This window comes from Phyllobates terribilis, unplaced genomic scaffold (genome assembly GCF_046119375.1).
Source record: "Phyllobates terribilis strain yellow unplaced genomic scaffold, ASM4611937v1 Scaffold_1__5_contigs__length_1240528914, whole genome shotgun sequence".
Taxonomy (NCBI): Eukaryota; Metazoa; Chordata; class Amphibia; order Anura; family Dendrobatidae; genus Phyllobates; species Phyllobates terribilis.
In genome coordinates, this window is record NW_027362761.1 from 212,049,127 (window position 1) to 212,070,073 (window position 20,947).

Below are 20,947 nucleotides of genomic sequence, written 5' to 3' on the forward strand. Positions count from 1 at the left end.
ACAGTAAATGACGTTCCGCCAAGTGGCTTTCTTCTGGCCGTAGGTCCTCAAATACTTGAGCATCAAAGCACACCACCTCCTCTTGTCCCTCTTCAATGCTGCACGATGATAGGCCAGAGCCAACCAAAGGATACGTACCAAACAGATCCTCTGAGTGGCCACGTTTGGGGTCATATGTCTTCTGTGACTGATAATGGTGGAAGGAAGGAGAACCAGCTTCAGGATTGGATGGGCCAGCCTTCTGTGTCTCCACCGTAGATTGTGTCATCGTGGAAGATTTGTTGCTGCTTGACAAATGCGTATGGGGAAGGATACAGTAGGTTGAGAGGTTGCAGTAGCTCCGGTGTTGTTGGGGTGGCAGCAAGTAAGGTTATGGCAGGCTGTAAGCTTGTTTGAAGAGATGGGTTTTCAGGTTGCGTCTGAAGTATCCATGTGTGGTGGATAATCGGACGTGTTGGTGCACAGAATTCCATAGGACGGGAGATATTCAGGAGAAATCTTGGAGGCGATTGCGTGAAGAACGAATAAGTGTGGAGGAGAGAAAGACGTCTTGGGAGGACCGGAGATTACATGAGGGAATATATCGGGAAATTAGTTCAGAGATGTACGGAGGAGAGAGGCTATGGATGACTTTGTAGGTCAGTGTTAGTAGTTTGAACTGGATACGCTGGGGAAATGGGAGCCAGTAAAGGGATTTGCAAAGGGGGGTATCAGAGGAGTAGCGAGGTGAGAGATGGACCAGTCACGCAGCAGAGTTAAGGATGGACTGGAGGGGTGCGAGAGTGCTAGCAAGTAGGCCACAGAGAGGGATGTTGCAGTAGTCGAGGCGGGAGATCATGAGGGCATGCACAAGCAGTTTAGTAGATTGAGGGTTGAGGAAAGGACTGATTCTGGAAATATTTTTGAGCTGGAGGCGACAGGAAATGGCGTGTAGAGTTTGAAGGACAGGGCAGAGTCAAGGGTTACACCGAGGCAGCAGAGTGTCGGTACAGGGGAAAGAGTGATGCCATTTATTGTAATAAAAAGATCAGGTGGGAAAGATATGCAAGATTGGAGATAGATAATGAGTTCAGTTTTGTCTACATTGAGGTAGCTGGAGGAGAAGAAGGAGGATATGGCTGCTAGACATGCTGGGATTCTGGACAGCAGAGAGGTGACATCTGGGCCAGAGAAGTAGATCTGGGTGTCATCAGCGTACAGATGGTACTGGAAGCCATGGGATTTTATGAGCTGTCCCAGGCCAAGGGTATAGATTGAGAAGAGTAGGGGTCCTAGGACAGAGCCTTGAGGGAATCCAACAGAGAGGGGGCGGGGTGAGGAGGTAGTGTGGGAGTGGGAGACGCTAAATGTGCGGTTAGAAAGGTATGAGGAGATCCAAGATAGGGCAAGGTCTTTGACGCCAAAGGAAGAGAGGATCTGTAGTAGGAGGCAGTGGTCAACTGTATTGAAAGCAGAGGACAGGTCAAGAAGAAGGAGTACAGAGAATTGTCTATTAGCTTTGGCTGTAAGTAAGTCATTGGTGATTTTGATAAGCGCAGTTTCGGTGGAATGGTGGGGGAGGAAGCCGGATTGTCGGTTGTCAAAGAGGGAGTTAGATGAGAAGTGAGAAGAAAGTTCAGCGTGAACGTGTTGCTCAAGGAGTTTGGAGGCAAATGGGAGCAGCGATATGGGGCGATAGCTGGACAAGGAGGTTGGGTCGAGGGATGGCTTTTTGAGGATGGGCGTGATTCTGGCATGTTTGAAGGCTGCGGGGAAGGTATCAGAAGATAGTGATAAGTTGAAAAGATGGGTTAGGGATGGAATGAGTGTGGGGGTGAGGTTGGGGAGCAGGTGGGACGGGATGGGGTCCAGTGCACATGTGGTGAGGTGTGATTTGGAGAGGAGATGAGTAAGGCCTCTTTCCGTGATGTTGGGAAGGGAGGTTATGGAAAACAAGTCAATCTTGTTTTTGAAGTGTGTGGCAAACTCCTCAGCAGAGATGATGGAGGGTGGAGGGCGGAGGAGAGAGTTAAAGGTGTTGAATAGCTGTTTGGTGTTGTAGGATAGGGAAGATATGAGGGTTGTGAAGTAGGCCTGTTTAGCAGAGGTGAGTGCTGATTTGAATGCGAGTGTTACTTGTTTGAATGCAGTGAAGTCATCTTGAGTATGTGTTTTCTTCCAATATCGCTCCGCAACCCTGGATGCTTGTTGAAGCTGTTTACTGAGGTCGTTGTGCCAGGGTTGCCTATTGACTCGTCGCTCTCTGCCATGCACAAGAGGGGCGACCGAGTCAATAGCTGATGCGAGAGTGGCATTGTAGAAAGCAGTGGCACTGTCTGTGTCATGAAGTGAAGATATGGGTGTCAGTGGTAGAACAGAGTCAGAGAAGTGTGTGAATGTCCAGATGTGCAAGGTTTCTGCGGTGGTGTGCCAGTTGCTGGACATGGGTGACAGGTGAGGAGGACAGGGATGAGAAAGTGAGTAGATGGTGGTCAGATAGGGGTAGGGGGGAGGTTGTGAGGTTAGATAGGGAGCAGAGTCAGGTGAAGATGAGGTCTAGCATGTGTCAGTCTGTGTGGGTGGCTGAGGAGGACCACTGAGTAAGTCCAAAGGATGAAGTAAGCGACAGGAGTTTGGATGCTGTTGACTGGCGAGTGTCAGTGGGGATGTTGAAATCGCCCATGATGATTGTGGGAATGTCAGCAGAGAGAAAGTAAAGAAGCCAGGTGGAGAATTGGTCAATAAAGGCAGTGACCGAGCATGGAGGTTGGTGTATGACAGCCACTTGGAGGCTGGAGGGAGAGTAAATGCAGACAGAGTGGACTTCAAAAGAAGGGAGAATAAGGGAGGGAAGAGGAGGAGTAGGGCTAAAGGTGCAGTTGTTAGAGAGAAGACCCACTCCTCCACCATGTCTGTTAACAGGGCGAGGAGTATGTGTGAAGTGCAAGCCACCATAACACAGCGCAGCAGGGGAGGCAGTGTCGTAGGGTGTCAGCCATGTCTCTGTGATGCCCAGGAAGGAGAGATGACGAGAGATAAAGAGGTCGTGGACAAAATGGAGCTTGTTGCACACAGAGCGGGCATTCCAGAGTGCTCCAGAGAGAGGGAGCAGGGGGGTGGGAGTCAGGGGGACCGGAGTTGCATAAGAGAGGTTGTGGTAGTTTGCAGTTGGTTTGATGCGATAGGTGGGGGAATTGGTGGAAGGTGCATGCTGTAGGGGTCCAGGATTGAGAGATATGTCACTAGCAGTGAGGAGAAGCAAAGAGAGGGAAAGCAGGTTGGAGAAGGAGAGTGTGCGGCTTGTTTTATGTTTTGGTAGGATCGATCTCAGGTTGAGGAGTAGTGTTGAGCCACCCCCGTAGTGTTCGAGTTCGGTTCGTCGAACACCCGTATGTTCGCCAAACACCTTCGAACACCGTTAAAACCAATGGCAGGCAAACAAAAACACATGGAAACACATAGAAAACACCTTCAAAGGTGTCCAAAAGCTGACAAACTGCTCAGAAGACACAACTAACACATGGAAAAGTGACAAGTACATATAGTCATGCGAAAAGAAAAGAGGTGGAGGAGTAAAAGGAGGGGGAGACACAGATATAGGCATGTCATGCCCTTCTAAAACCAGAAAAGTGCGAAGCCAACACGGCCAGTCCGTTCCTGCCCGTGCGACCTCTGTGTCGCCGGGTTTGTGCCAGAGCTGCGGTGGACCCTGACGGCCAGCCCCCCTCTCTCAATACTGGTGCCTGTCCGCTGGTGGGTCGAGCGAGCCCCCCTGCGGTGGAGGCAGGTCTAAGCTTTTTAATTTAAATTGTCTCTCTAATTTGAATGAGTACACTTTAAATCCTTTTACAAGGATCTCTTGAAGGGCAAGTCTGATGCCAGCAGCTGCGGGAATTCCAGCTCCAGTAGCGTCCACTTAAGCTGCTGCAGTTAAAAAGCTTTTATAAGGATCGAGCTTGGCGGTCCACCGCAAGGCGTCCTACCGCCAGTCCCAGCCCCTTTTGCCTTGGGGTGCCTCCCGATGCTCTTCACTGAGTGTCCCGGGGGCCCAAAGCATTTCCTTTGAAAAAATTAAGTGTCCAAACTACAGGTGGTGTAGCTTGCTTAACAGCTGGGATAATCCGCTGACTAGCAGACACTGCTACTAGGCACAAAGTATTTCCTGGAACAAAACCTACAAAAGACAAAAGACAAAAATATATCTCATACCCTACCATCATTATATATAAATGTAAAGCAAAGTTGCATAATAAATATAGGGTACTTAGTGAACTATTTTTGATCAAAAAAAGTATACAAGCCGTCCCACCAGCGGCAAGGTGACCCTAAATTGGGACGGTACCTATACTGCCTATATTAAAAACCTTACTGTATATCAAAGTTGAAGCAATGCATATAAAAGGGTAGACAAATAGGACCGGGTCCCAACTCCAGACCACCCAGGCCCGTGGTAAGCTACATATATACCAGTCAGCTCAACAAAGGGGATGCCACACCCTTAAATTGCACAGAATGCAAACAAGACAAAAAACCAGGCAATGTGAACTGAGGTCTAAGATGGTAGACATGCAAGAAATAGGAGCATGTTCACACTAGCAAAAAAGAAACAAAGCCTACAAAAGACAAAAGACAAAAATATATCTCATACCCTACCATCATTATATATAAATGTAAAGCAAAGTTGCATAATAAATATAGGGTACTTAGTGAACTATTTTTGATCAAAAAAAGTATACAAGCCGTCCCACCAGCGGCAAGGTGACCCTAAATTGGGACGGTACCTATACTGCCTATATTAAAAACCTTACTGTATATCAAAGTTGAAGCAATGCATATAAAAGGGTAGACAAATAGGACCGGGTCCCAACTCCAGACCACCCAGGCCCGTGGTAAGCTACATATATACCAGTCAGCTCAACAAAGGGGATGCCACACCCTTAAATTGCACAGAATGCAAACAAGACAAAAAAACAGGCAATGTGAACTGAGGTCTAAGATGGTAGACATGCAAGAAATAGGAGCATGTTCACACTAGCAAAAAAGAAACAAAACCGACAAAAGACAAAAATATATCTCATACCCTACCATCATTATATATAAATGTAAAGCAAAGTTGCATAATAAATATAGGGTACTTAGTGAACTATTTTTGATCAAAAAAAGTATACAAGCCGTCCCACCAGCGGCAAGGTGACCCTAAATTGGGACGGTACCTATACTGCCTATATTAAAAACCTTACTGTATATCAAAGTTGAAGCAATGCATATAAAAGGGTAGACAAATAGGACCGGGTCCCAACTCCAGACCACCCAGGCCCGTGGTAAGCTACATATATACCAGTCAGCTCAACAAAGGGGATGCCACACCCTTAAATTGCACAGAATGCAAACAAGACAAAAAACCAGGCAATGTGAACTGAGGTCTAAGATGGTAGACATGCAAGAAATAGGAGCATGTTCACACTAGCAAAAAAGAAACAAAACCTACAAAAGACAAAAGACAAAAATATATCTCATACCCTACCATCATTATATATAAATGTAAAGCAAAGTTGCATAATAAATATAGGGTACTTAGTGAACTATTTTTGATCAAAAAAAGTATACAAGCCGTCCCACCAGCGGCAAGGTGGTGGGACGGCTACAAGGCCCAAGTTATTTTCCAGCCAAGATATAGATAAACATGATAAGTAATTTGAAAGCTTAAAACGGTTGGTGAGGTGATTTTAACAAATCATCAAGCTTTTACTCTCCCCAGGATGACACAGGGGTAGAAAAGTCGTTTCGGATCCATGATTTGTTCATCTTTATGACCGTGAGTCTGTCTACATTATCAGTGGAGAGTCGCGTGCGCTTATCTGTCAGCACACCACCAGCAGCGCTGAACACACGTTCAGACAGAACGCTGGCTGCAGGGCATAACAAGATCTCCAAGGCGTAAGTGGCGAGCTCCGGCCATTTATCCAGATTGGAAGCCCAAAAAGAGCAAGGGTCCAGTGACACAGTTATGGCTTCAATGTTTACTTGGAGATATTCATGTTCCATCGTCTCTAGGCGTTGACTATGTGTCAGACTTCTTGTCTCCTGTGGCCTTGCAAAGGATGGGCTAAAAAAGTGGTGAAATGATTCTGCAAAATTGATGTTACCAGCAGATACTGTGTTTCTGTTACGTTATGAGTGCTGAACACTCGACGGTCCCACAGTTGACAAGTTGGAACTGTGAGATTGACTGCGTGCACCACTAGTGTTTTGGGGAAAAGCACATGTAAGATTCTGCAACAATCTCTGCTGATACTCCTGCATGCGTGCATCCATTTCTATGGCAGGAATAATTTCTGCAAATTTACTTTTGTACCGGGGATCTAACAGTGTGGCAACCCAGTAGTCAGGATTATTTCTAATTCTCACAATTCGAGGGTCATGTTGCAGGTAGTGCAGCAAGAAGGCACTCATGTGTCTTGCGCATCCAGGAGCACCAAGTCCCTGTTATGTTGGTGGCGAGGTAACAATCATGCTTCCTTCCTCTGCCCTCTCCCCCCAACCTCGCACAACAGAAATGTGATCAAGGTCTCCCTCATCTGATGAGTCTTCCATCAGTTCGTCCTCCACTTCTTCCTGGACTCCTGCACCTTCCTCACTAGTTTGGCTGCTACCATGCGCCCTGGTAAAACCATCTCCCCCACTCTCACATGCCTGCCGCCTTGGTGCTGCCGACCGTCTGGACCTTGCAGATGTTAGCCCTTCCGCATACAACTCCTCCTCCTCTACTTCCTCCACCTCCTCTTGTGCCACCACCTGACTCCAAATTCTGTTTAACATGTGCTCCAGCATGTAAATCACCGGAATAGTCATGCTGATAATGGCATCGTCAGCACTAAACATCTTCGTCGCCATTTCAAAACTGTGCAGAAGGGTGCATAGGTCCCTGATCTGAGACCACTCCTCCAGCGTGATTTGCCCCACCTCTGGATCTCGTTGGCCCAGGCTATACGTCAGAATGTATTGCACCAGGGCTTGTCGGTGCTGCCACAGTCGCTGCAACATGTGCAGAGTTGAGAATTCCACTGGGGAGGGAACATAGCATTTTAGCCGGTGAAGTGGCAGGCCCAACGACTTCTGTAGAGATGTAAGACGCTGAGCTGCGGGATGCGAACGGCGGAAGTGAGCACACAGCGACCGTGCCCTCTGCAGAAGGCCATCTAGTCCGGGATAGTGGGCTAAAACTTGCTGGACAACCAGGTTCATCACGTGAGCCATACAAGGCACGTGTGTGACCTTACCCAGCGAAGGGCCGCACCGAGGTTTGCAGCATTGTCGCACACGGCCTTCCCTGGTTTCAGGTCCAGTGGAGACAACCATTCATGAAACTGGTTCTCCGGAGCTGACCACAACTCCTCAGCTGTCTGACTCACGTTTCCCAGACATTTCAAAGTAAAAACCGCCTGATGACGTTGAGCCCTGCTGCCAGCATAGTAAGGAGGTGTGCAGGATCCCTTCTGCGCAGTTAGAAAGCTTGTTGCATGACCAGACAGGCTTTGGGTGCAGGTGGAGGACCGAGAGGAGGTTGAGGAGGCAGAAGCAGTGGAGGAACTTTGACATAAAGAGGATTGACGCACAACTCGTGGGGACGGCAAGACTTGAACAGCAGCCCCTTGTCCTGCTGTCACCATAGTTACCCAGTGCCCAGTCAGCGACATGTAACGCCCCTGTCCATGCCTACTCATCCAAGTGTCTGTGGTGAAATGCACCCTGTCACATACAGAGTTTCTCAAAGAAGCGGTGATGTTGTGTGCGACATGCTGGTGGAGCGCAGGCACACCTTTCTTTGAAGTAGTGCCGACTGGGCATCTGGTACTGGGGCACTGCGACTGACATAAGGTCTCAAAAATCCTCTGTGTCCACCAGGCGGAAAGGCAGCATTTCTGTAGCCAAGAGCTTGCAGATGGTGAAATTCAACCTCTTAGCTTTCTCAAAGCTAGGAGGAAATGGTCTTTTACTTGTCCACATCTGAGGGACCGAGGGCTGGCTGTTGTGCTTAGATGGGGTTGAAAAGGGTGTCCCCGGCAAACTGCCGGTCAGTGAGGAAGATGCAGGCGGACATGTTAGGTTGCCTTGATCCAAAGGTGGTGCTATCGATGTCGGACAGCGCTGAACACCAGCTGGTGTTTCCACCTCCAAAGAAAATGATGACCTGCCAATCACGCTGGCTGTTGCAGGTAAAGAGGTGGCTGGTCTGCGTCCCAAAACAGGTGTGACTGCTGTCCTCCAGTCACAGAGGATGAAGAGGCCGCGGATGCACAAGATGTGGCAGACGGTGGTTGGCCCGGCCGGCTTGGCCCCATTGTCACCCAGTGAGCTTCCCACTGCAACTTATGCTTCATATCCATGTGCCGGTTCATGCATGAAGTACTCAAACTATGTATTTTTTGGCCTCTACTTAGCTTTTGCTGACAAATGTTACAGATAACACGAGTTGGGTCATCTTTATCGATCTGAAAAAATGCCCAGGCTATGCAAGGCTTAGCACCCATGCGACCTGAAGAGCCACCACGACTTGTGGTCAGAGGCAGAGTTGTGTTTGAGGATGCAGTTGTTGACGTGCTTCCAGTACTACGTCTCTGTCCAGGAAGGCGCAACCTGACCTCGTCGTCACTAGCATCCTCCTACACCTCCTCTGCTGACCTCATCTCTTGGCTGACTGTGGGTTGACAGTAAGTGGGATCTCCAACCTCGTCAGCATCACCCTGTGTGTTATCACACCCGTCGTCCTCAGAGCCAACCTCTTCCTGCCCTGACAAAAATCTAAAGTTGTCGCTCCAATCAGGTATTTGAGTCTCATCATCGTCTTCCTCATTGTCTCCACCAACAGGAGTTACAGTTTGGGAACGATGGTCTACATTATGGTCAGAACCTTCTGCGTCTGGTCCTGGATCCGACTCATAAAGATTCTGGGCATCAGTGCAGATCATTTCCTCGTCTGGATTCACAGAACCTCTGGAGCCAACCTCTGATTCCCAGGCTATAGTATGAGTAAACAGCTCTGCAGACTCAACCATCTGGTCTACCCCATACTCAGACGGGCAGCTGGAGACTTGGGAGCTGTAAGGAAGCAAGTGCGATTGGGATGACACCTCTGAGGACTGGAGTATTTGTGATGTTGAAGTTGAGGTGGAGGAGAGCCCACTTAAAGGAGCACTTGATATCCGTTGAAGCACCTGCTGTTTTTGTGCCTCATCTGGAATTTGTAGCGATTGGCGTGGCCGTAAGAAAGGGATCTTATCATATTATCCGCTAAAAGAAGTAGACATCTTAGTTTGGCTAGAAGATGGTCTTTCTTCTGCAGATGTTACTGTTGCTTTAACACCTACCCCACGGACACAACCTTTTTTTCCCTTCCCAACACGCCTATTCCCCTTTCCACCAGCAGCAGGCCTTTTTCCACTCATTTTGGTGGTTAACTAATTCACAGCTCTGGAGTTGTTTGCACAAAAAACAATGGATGGGAACCGAGCAGAGCTGAGTGGCCAAACTGTGGTATTAGCCCAAAAGTATTGGCTGGGTTAGATGCAGATAAAAATTATATTGAATTTGCAACCTGGTGGAGGTTAGTATAGATGGACTAATAGAACAAGTCCCACACACTGCTACAAGCCGAAATATTTTTTCAGAGCTAGATGCAGAAAAAAATTATATTGAATTTGCAACCTGTTGGAGGTTAGTATAGATGGACTAATAGAATGATGCTATGCCCAAAAGGTTTTACTTCACTAGGTGCAGTAAAAAAATTGTATTCTATACACTGGTGGTATATCTTGCAACACAGATAGGCTTCTCCACTGACTAACACACTGCAAGAGGACAAAAAGGATTTGCTTTGCTAGATTTAGCCAAATGCTGTGAAAAAAACTTGCACAGCACTGGCACAGACCTGCCTAGATAAAAGTGATAGGAACTGATGTAACCTAGCCCTCAAAAGGACTGCAATTACAATTAGTCTTTACTCCCAACCTATCTATTTAAGAGCACAGACCTGCCTGATAAAAGTCGTAGGAAATTATGTAACCTAGTCCTTAAAAGGACTGCAATCACAACTATTTCCTACTCCCAAGCTATCTGTAGATTTGTGCGAAAATTGGCTTGAAATTAACAAAGTATAGCGCACACAGCAACAGCGGTGCCGTCTAACACGCAGCTGCAGCAGTGAGAAAATGGTGGCGACGGGGAAAATGGCTGGGTCTTATAGGGCAAGGACATGTGACATACACTGCCAATGACACATGCCCTTGCTTGTGTGAAAAAAAGCAGTTCGCTCCGTGTGTGCGCTGCTGATAGGCTGACAGATTGCACCTCCCCACTGTAAATGTGGGAAAGAGAAAAAAAAATGGAGATCTTCATTATTTCTGCAGAGATCCATCCCCTGCCCCTCCCCCCGCCCCGCTGTACACTCAAACTGCATATTAACATTAATTTTCAGCATTACTGAGAAAAAATCCAGTTATGATTTTGGTGCACGAACAGTTATCGAACATAACCTCGAACAGCCGAATTTTTTTCAAATTGTTCGTGTTCGCCGAACGGCTCGAACACCGCCCAAAACAGCTCGAATTTGAGATTGGTGAACAGTTCGAGTCGAACACCGCTCATCTCTATTGAGGAGCAGGTCTGTAGATGAGGTCAGGTGGGGTGGTAAGAGGGAAGGAGAGATGGTGATTTGATTAGAGGGTGCTGAGGTTTGGGGATAGCGAAGGAGAGTGAGGATTAGTGGGGCAAAAACAGTAAGGGCATATGTAAGCTTAATGAATGTTAAGTGTGAATGAGAGAATCTAAGTACAAATAGTAGATAGTTATTAGTACCTTCTGGCCCATTTCTGGCAGATTTCATTTTTCAACCCTTTAAAAGCCAGACCCATCTATGCCAGACTTGGCTCACTTGATTTATGGAGCTCTGGCCATCACATTGGTGGGTCAGGTGTGCAGGAGGGGAGGAGTTGCAGGAAGACTGCTCACAAAAGCATGGGTGGAGGGGGGAGTAATTAGGACACAGAGGCTAAATGTATTCAGGAAACAGACAGCTAGGGACCAGTGTGTATTGGGATCAAAGGATTGAGGTGATGAACATGCAGATTTGGATCGAACATACCAAGGACAGATAGAAGGAAATTAGCAGGGATCAGTGGATACACAGCAGATAATGGATGCAGGGAACATACCGGGAGACAGATAGATACAGTTTGGAAAAGACGGTCAGATAAAGTTAAATAATAGAGTGAGGGCCCTACAATAAGAATAAGTGAGGGCACTCTCAAATGTATTGTACACAAGAGGGACCTCCAAAATCTCTAGAGGAGGGCACTTCAAAATGAATGTTAAAGGGCCACACGAGGGCTCTCACAAAACTCAGTTTTCCTGCCTTCTGCAGGGCCTCTGAACATTTGAATTTAGGGCCGCAGTATCACATGGTGGTGGAGGAGGAGGAGGAGGGTCAAGCCCAACATTACAATGGGCACAATGTAAACTGCTATTGAATATGTATTCCACTATCTGAGTGTCAATGATGGAGGGACCGCCCAAATGTCTAAGTGACAGCTGTCCCTCCAAAACGCATGTTACAGAGCCACCTGAGGCCTCTCAGGTCAAAGATCAACTTACCTACTGGTGCGTTCTAGCTGTGCTTGTAAAGTGCTGGGGAATAGCAAACTGTGATATTTCAGTTTTTCTTTTATAATAAATTTGCAAAAATTTCTACATTTCTGTTTTTTTTCAGTCAAGATGGGGTGCAGAGTGTACTTTAATGATAAAAAAAATGAACTTTTTAGAATTTACCAAATGGCTGCAATGAAACAAAGAGTGAAAATTTAAAGGGGTCTAAATACTTTCCGTTTTCGCTGTACACATGTATATACATACTATGCTATTTACATACTCACGGTCTTGTGCGGACTAAATGTACCTGGCTTCTCTCAGGCTGTGTGCCCACGATGCGTTTTTAAGCGTTTCCGCAGCGGCAAAAATGCTGCAGAAACGCTTAAAAAACGCTTGGTAGAAGGCCTGCCATGCTGTGCACATGCTGCGGAAATTTCTGCTGCGGGTTATCATTGCGGAAAAAAACGCAGCACTACCAATTATTTTGCGGAAGCGCGGCGTTTTAACCGCCATTGACTTGCATTGAATCGCTTGGATTCCGCATCACTGCATCTGTAGATGCGGAATCCATGCGTTTCAATGTGCGGATGGTACTAGGGTGTGGAGGAGACGAGACTCTCCTCCGGACCCGGGTGCCATAAAACCTGTAAAAAAAAGAATTAAATAAAAAATAAATATCATATTTACCTTCTGATGGCCCGCGCTGCGCTTGTTCTCCCTTGCCGGCAGATCGCGGTGGACTGAAGGACCTGTGTTGACGTCATAGTCATGTGACGGCAGGTCCTTCAGTGTACCGGGATCTGCCGGCAAGCCAGGAACGGAGCGAAGCAAGACTCCGGGGGCCATCAGAAGGTAAGTATAGATTTATTTTTTTATTTTTAAACATTCTTAAAGGTCACACTATATAAATCCATGCCGTTTGCATGGATTTATATAGTGTGACCAAGCTGACAAGCACTTTCCAAGTGATGCTAAAATCGCTTGGAAAGCGCTTGTCAACCCGCATGCGGAAATGCATGTGAAGAACGCATTTCACATGTGTTTTTTCTGCCAGGGAGATGCAGAAACGCTCAGGAAAAAATCCGAAGCATTTCTGCATCTTGGGCACATAGCCTCAATACACTTCCATGGAAAGAAGTCAAGCAGGTCCTGGCAAGATCTTTAGTCTTTGCTGATATTGAAAAGTGGAGGAAAGAGCTTTCAGCTCCTTGTTATACGTTCAATTTCTCTGTCTGTCACGGGGTTACCGCAACCGTGTGGAGCCAGAAGACCACTGCGTCAGATGGCCCCTACTCCAGCTCTGAGAAGAAGCACTTCTCTGTAATTTTAAATGAGTTTATTTTATTCTGGCAGAACAGGGGTTAAACAGCCATGTTGGAAATCCCTGTATTCACAGCTGAGCTAGGTTAGCCACTCCTTTTCCCTTAATAATCTGGGCTCTTATACTAATCCTTGTCAGAGCTAGCTCTTGCTGCATGGCTAATGGAGGAAGAGGAATTGTAATGAGGAGAGTTGGAGGAGTAATCAGTGACTGTTGTCTGGTTTGCATGCGTGATTATCCATTAACCTTCTCTAATTTGGTTTATTCCTTTACCTTCACACCCCGGTGCATTTCTCTATTATATGTGAGTAAATATTTTGTGTGCCTGGCGTTTTTTTGTTTACCCTTGTCTGTATTGCTCTGTTCGTCAGGTTAGTGTACTACAGTGCACAGTAGCGCCCCTCTTCCCTGGGTGGAGAAGGTGAACAGACGGAGGGCTTATTCAGGAGGTAGGGCGAGGGTGGAGGCCCCGGCATCCTCACCTTCAGAGGTATCCCGGGGAATAGGGTGAGCTAGGGCGCCCCCTTGCGTTAGGGACAGGGTAGGTGCCCCTAGTCCCGGTTCTTTCAACAGCTATGTCGTGACACTCTCCTGCTAACAGCTGATTGCACTGATTAGTCCAATCAGCTGAGTTCTGCCAGTGCTGGCTTACACTGTGTGCCGGCACAGGGAGACTGAAGCAGGAGGCAATGGGGGAGGGGGTCTGAAAGAGACTAAGGGTGGTGTCTGTTGTGACGTTATGTCCAGTCTCTGCCAGACAGGAAAACTCTAGATGAGGAGTGAGCAGCTCCTACCAAATCAAGAGCTGGTTACGTCCCCAAGTGTTGTATCTAGGCAACAGTGCAGAATGTTGACATGGAGTATATTACAAACTATCAGCATTCTGCCTATGTACACTCGCAGGATAGGTAAAAATCCCATACATCTCCTTTAACTTATATATCATGGACTTGAGAGATTTTGGTTAGAATTGGGTTAACTGATTTATTAAGACCATTTTCCCCAGGTGGTTTTAAAAAGCCCAAACTGCATTTGCTAAGATCTACAGCACTTCCCGTACTTAAAGTGATATTTATACTATTTTGATGTACTAAAAAAACAAAGTTTTCAAGCTGAAAGAAATTTTCTCTCAGTAAAAAACTTTGAAGTTATAGTTTTTTATTTCATTTACAATATATCCTGATGGCTGCCTTGGCTTCAAATATATACTAATATTTTTCTTTCCATGAGTATGACGCAGTATGGTCAAAGGATGTGGTAATGCTTAGATGTGCAGTTTTGGATGTGTTAAAAGTTTAGTCAGGAGATTCTCAATCTTTGATAGATGTAAATTTTGAAAACTGCAGGGACAACTTTATTATTAGCAATCTTTATATCTATATTTACTATCAAAATTATTGTTGCTCCTCAAGAAACTCAACCCAAATAATTTTAAGAGCAAACCACAAAATTATTAGATATTATTTTTAGAACCTTCATCTTTCCTACTAAAGCATGGTTATTATTTAAGAATAGTGTATACTTCTAAAAATCTAAAAATGCAAACTTAATGGTCCTACTAAAGAAAAATTTAAGTAAAATGGAAGAAATGATCATCTTTGAGCAAGTAAAACATTTATTATCTCCAGAAAAACAATTATTCACCACATTCATGACCTGTTTCTTTGGGATATAAATACAAGGTTTTTCATATTTAAAATTTCTTTGTCATCCATCAACATATATTACACCAAAGAGCTGTGGAGAAGATGAGACAAGTTTGTAGACCTGCACAGCAAAGGGAATACTTATGAAAAAATAATATTCAGCGTAAAGTAACATGAAGAACACTCAAAGCAAAGCTAAAAACATTAGAAAAGCATATAACAGATGAAAACTGGATGTATGAGAGTACTACCGCCACACGTGGTGATGAGGATGTTAAGAACGGCTGAGACAAGATAAAAAAAAAATCCACAAAAGATGCTGTTCCTAACAACAACCCATAAAATGCAGCTCTTGAAATGACATTGGAACTGTAAAAGGAACTGTGTGATGTGATCAGATGATACAGAACTAACTTTTGGTCATGCACACTATTGTCAGATTTGGCAAAGAAAAGATTGCTTGCAAAACAAGCTCCTGTTTCCTACTGTCAAAAATAGTGGTGAACCAAAAATGCTTTTGTATCTGTTTTGTGGTCCAAAACTTGCAAAAATCAATTAAATCAAAGGCAAAGTGGATTTCGCTACCAATAAATTTAAGTGTGTTGTCCAACAACCTCATCAATTATTAAAAAAAGAAGAAAAGCAAAAAGTTTAGAAGAGGGTACATAATGTTGTATTACCATACCAATTCCTTGCTGCTCCTGTGCTAATTCTGTTTTTGTCTCCAGAGTTGCTTTATCAATACAACATGCAGCCAATCACGTACTGCAGAATTGGCCCAAAACTTTTTTCCATTCGCAAGTACAACAAAAGTTAATGCCAGTACATGTAGACCCCAATTCATTAGTGTTTATGCCAGAAAACTGGTGTAAAGCATTTTGAAAAGATGCAACATTTTAGCACAACTTTCATGCCAATTGCGGTAGCAGAGCTTAGAAGGATCCAGAAACGGGCATGGCTATGCCCACCCATCAACTAAATCAATACTGATGCCATTTCTTACCCCAGAAAGGTTACTCCAGTCTCTAACTGGAGTAAAATTTCTCACCATGGGGCATGGAGGTGCATGCCTCTGATAAGATGAGCCGAATACATTAAGTAGCATTCTTAATGAATTTGGCGCCTCTTATTTCTACACTCTCACGAAATACCAGTCTAAAGTAATCGGGGACAACGTTTTACAATGGCAGTTTTTAAATGCAAAACATGTTTAAGGGGTATTCCATTTTTAGAAAATGCATGTTGTTTTTTGTTTATTGAAAAAAGTTACCATTTTCCAAAATACTTTTTGTAACAATTACTCGTGGTTTTCAATATCTCTGTTTACAATCATTCAAGAGTTTTCATTCGATTTTGAAGCTCTATTTTGGAATCGATAGTTTCTTAAGGTTAACAAAATTTGTAAAAAAAAAAAAAAAACTTGAATTACACAGTATTTCAGTTCATGTCTGAGTAAACCTTAAACGACAAATGGTATAGATATATATGTCATTATGGAGTTGACTCCGAGCTGAGTTAATTCCATGCAAATTGTAATATACAGCTGACACCCATCTGCAACTGAAGAGGTTGGAGCTGGCTCATCTGTCATCCCATTAGACCCCCCAACACAATCGTGCCTATGATTTGTCATGACAGTAGTAATAAATAAATAAAGGCTCCAGTATCTGACATATTTGTCCTTGATGACAGGACAATACACTGCAATATAGAAGTATGGCACTGGGGATGAAAAAAATGAAAAAAAAAGTCGCAAAAATGTAAAAAAAAATAAAAAGTATTACATTGTGAAGTATAACATGAATTATCCTATGCAAATGAAACACTTGAAGACAATAGCAGGATATAGGGTCTTATCCAGTATAGAGTGGAAGAAAGGAGCGCAGGGATGTGCTCACTTGGTATGGTTGTGTAAGACACAACACTGTATGAGCTCAGCAAATATGGCTGTTACAGATCCAAGAAGGAATGTCCAGTAAGACAAAAGTGCAGAGATGGATCTTTCCTTGCGCTGCCGGAGTCACCAATGGATTTTGCCGGTGCAATTAGTGGAAGTATCCATGTGGTTTGGATTGAAGATTGTGAACTTTGAAAAGCGTTGCCAATAGAAAAAAAACGCTACTTCTAATCTTGTCTCCTAGACACTTTCACCATTTACATCAGCAAAATCCATTGGTGTCTTTGGCAGCGCAACAGAGATTCATCTCTCCACTTCTCTCCTAATGAATTATCTTATATGATAAACATCTTAAAATAAATAAAAATACTAGAATGTTTTTTGTCACCTTGCCACTCCAAAATAATTAAAATAATCCAAAAGTCCTATCTTAGTTATAATGCAGAATAAATGTGACATGTCATTTTTACCGCATAGTGAAAGCCTTGTAACAATAGCAGATTTACTTTTTTTTTTTCTATTCCACCCCCACAAAGATTTTTTTCTATTTTTTCTGTACACTATACTGTATAATAAGTTAAATGGAGGTGATGCAGAACTACAATTTGACCAGCAAAAAAACAAGCCTATTTATGTCTATGTAAAAAAAAAGTATTCTTTTGGAAAACAAGGATGAAAAAACAAAAGCAGTAAAAAAAATAGCCTGATCTTTTTGTGAAATATGTCATAAAAAAATAACCGATTGTTTCAATCAGGTTTTTGTCTTACTTTTTTTTTTAATTTTTGCAATATTTTTACTTTTCCATATCACAATCTGTATTATAAATGAGAAATCTTGTACTTTTCACACAGAAACAAGCCACTGGGCTAATTAAGACTCTAACTTCCTGTTCTTATAGGAAATCCACATATACATTAATAGCAATAGACAAATTCCAACTCTATATTTTGTAACAAAGCATAAGTGTGTGCAAATGTCATTGTGAAATGAGAAGGGAAGGGGAGTAAAAGTATGTGCACACGTTGAGTATTTGATTGCAGAAAATTCTGCAACGTTTCTGCATTGCTAGGAATTTGTTGGCAGCAAAAATGCAACTGAAAATACGAGTTTTTTTTTGTGCATTTTTGGTGCACTTTTTGCCTGATTTGACTGAAGTCAATGGTGAAAAATGCAGGCAAGAAAGGTAAAGAGAATTGACATGCTGCTGATTATTTTCTGCACCAAATCTGCAAGTCAAAAATACTCAACATGAGCATGGCACTTCACGTTTTTCATTCACTTTGCTGGCATCAGGTTTTGATACAAATCCGCGCAGAAAAAGCTTGACAAAAAAGCACCCAATCTGCAACATGCGCACACAGCCTTAGGGAAGAAGTTGAACTCTCCAATTAGAATGGTGGATCCTCTGTTATTAGTTGTGTATAGAGATGTTACCTGCCATCGTAATCTTACTTGGGATGATGAGGAAACTGCTGTAAACTGTTTTTGAAAGAATAGGATGGTTGAGTTTAAAAAGCCCCCCATGGCTAGAATGAATATTGTAAGATTTTTTATTTTGTTTTAATACAGATCGTGGTATAAAAAAAAAAACTTTACCAAAATACTTTGAAAAATCCATTTGGCACAAAGAAAACTGATTTAAAAATAAGTAATTTTCTGATGATACATTCCTATATCCACCTTAATTATCTGTCCATGTTAATTGCACATATACGTGTCCAGTAAATTGTATTGAGATATTACGCACAATCTAATTCAATGTGTGTTTACAGCTGTGTTTATGGAACACTGTAAAATTAATATGGGATCCACAAAAAAAATTCAATATGACCTCAAATAAAATCAATATGACTGATAGATTAATATGCATGATATACTACTGTTCCATAAAATTAATCTAAAGTACTGTATACCTGAATTTGTGGTGTTAAAAATATACTGTTTAGAGAACTAAATTTGCATTCAATAAACCTGTTTTTGAAGACATTGTCCTAAATCATATTTTATTTCTTCTCTTTCAGGATTTTCTGCATATGATATTGGAAACTGTTCCAGAACATTTGAAGTAAGTGATATTATATAAACTTATTATGTTTGTTCATTTCACATTAGATATACACTATATGGCTAAAAATATATAGGCACCTATATAGGCTGGACATCCCATTCCAAAACCATGGGTGAAATTAGTTGAACCCTCTTTTGCGACTATAAAAGATTATTCCCTTCTCAGAAGACTTTCTACAAGATTTTGGAGGTGTCTGTGGGAATGTGAGGTCAGACAGTGATGTTGGACATGAAGGTCTGTCTTGCATTCCTCATTTTATATTATCCTAAAGCTGTTCCAAAGGGTTGAAGTCAAGATTAAAAATCTTCCTTGAGACAAGCACTGGAATTAAGAAAATTGACAGGATCCCTTCAGGTGTAAAATTCCTGATGTTTTAAGTCAATCTTGTAACATACATTTGTTGTGAATTCGAAACACACAACGGTCTTAGTCAAGCATTCATTCTTGTACTGATGTCACTCTCAGAGACAAGTTGGGACTCTATAGCGAGTGATGCAGTAGAAAATTGGTGATTTAATTTGTTATGGGTTATACAATTTTTTTTGTGGTTTCAGGGAGTCTGTCACCCTTGAAACTTAAATGAAACCATTTCATAACCATAAAACCATTCACAAACCATTAATAAAAATTATACCTGTAGTGTAGATTTTCGTTATTGCGTTTTATATAGAAACAGCTTTTTGTTAGATACCTAAATTAAAAAGAATCTGTCAGCAAGTTTTTGCTATGTAATATGAAGGCAGCATGAGGTATGAGCTGATAAACTGATTTCAGTGATGTGACACTTATTAGGCTGTGTGCTGTTGTGTGAATACAATGAGTGTTTTAGCAGCAGATTAACACTACAGGACTTCAGCGCCCATGCATCCTGGTCCAACCACGCCCCCAGCACTGATTAGCATCTTATTGTCAATATACAATGTACACAGAAAGATGCTAGTCAGTGGTGTGGGCAGAGTTAACTTTCTGAGCACTGCTACATCTAAAAACTCTGATTAGATCACAACCGTTGCATCCAGTAAATTAAGTGATACATCGCTGCAATGATTGTTACTTTCTCTACATTATGCTGCTCTCAAATTAGGTAGCAAAAACCTGGTGGCAGATTCCCTTTAATGGTCCTCGGTGGTCAAGAGCTCAGTGGACCCTTCCTTTCACTCAATTAACATCCACCCCCCCCTTATGATGATTGATAGTACTCACTGCTTGAATTGAATCTTTAGTCCTGAACACCCAGACATTGCAGAAGCCGAGAGCAGTGTCAGTGTGCGCAGGTGCATTCTCATTCTTCTCCTGTTTGCAGTGGCCACTTGCTGCACGCTGTGTGCGCTCGCTTGCTCAGCTCATGCAATATCAGTGTGTGCAACGGTAGGTGCAATAAATTGTAATAGATGAGGAGAAATAGTCCACTGAGCTCTTGCCCATGCAAAGGGTGTACCAAACCCCCTCAGTTTCATATGTAATATATTTTTTTTTATATTAAGCGCAATAAGTAAAATCTACATGACAAGTATGATTTTTATGGTGGCTAAGTACCCTAAATGAATGTATAAATGGTTTAATTCCAGGTTTGTGACTTTAAGAGAAGTCCTAAAACAGTCTTCTTTTTAGTGCCAATTTTATATTAGAGCGTACACCACTATGATACATTTGGCACAGCCTCTTGCTGCTTGATGTGTTTTTTAATCTTTTTTAAATTACAGGATGTATTAATGAATGTCCGCTGTGTTAGTTATTTGTACCAGATTATTATTCATGTATTTTGTGTTGTTAATAAGTCAAATCTTGGTTTTCATTTGAAGTATGATCAAATTTGACTATAGCTATTTCAGTCCTCTGATTTTTGATAGACTATTTGGCCTTATTTCAAATTTTATGCCTTTTTTAGACCCTGGTCTGCTCCGCAGTGATCCTAGTCAAAGTGTAGGACTTCAACTGATTACTATAAAAGTTAAAAGCTGCCAATTGTGTTACTTTTGCTATGGTTTTAAACACTTCTCTTTGAGGCGTATGATATTCTTACAATTCCATTTTGAGGACAGATGTCTAACCTAAACACCGTAAAGTACATATTTCTGTCCAAGGCCTAAAACAACCTTTTTTTTTGTCAACTTTAAATGAATACATGAAGAAACTTCACATAACTTAAAAATTGTCAGAACTTAAATATTATCTTGCATAAAAATAATCTTTAATAACGTATGGTTGATAAAAATCCAACAAAAAAATTACTTTTCATTTCTCAAAATGTCTAAAAGCTATTTTGAGTAGGGTTTTGCTTGGCACAGTTCTTTGCTTTCTCTTATGAAGATGATGTTTTACAGATGTGCACCACTGTCTCGCTCGTTCATGACCGGATGCTTCAAGAGAAACAGTTGACATGAGTTGTTAA

At 42.9% G+C, this 20,947-nt stretch overlaps 1 protein-coding gene across 2 annotated transcripts in view; it reads left to right on the plus strand.

The window, feature by feature from the left end:
- Positions 1 to 20,947, plus strand: part of AOPEP (aminopeptidase O (putative)) — a 731,576-nt gene that overhangs the window by 469,139 nt on the left and 241,490 nt on the right. For both annotated transcript variants that reach the window (XM_073670973.1, XM_073670974.1), the window contains exon 10: positions 18,509 to 18,552. In XM_073670973.1, coding sequence (XP_073527074.1) covers positions 18,509 to 18,552 — 44 coding nt within the window. The remainder of the gene's footprint in view (positions 1 to 18,508; positions 18,553 to 20,947) is intronic.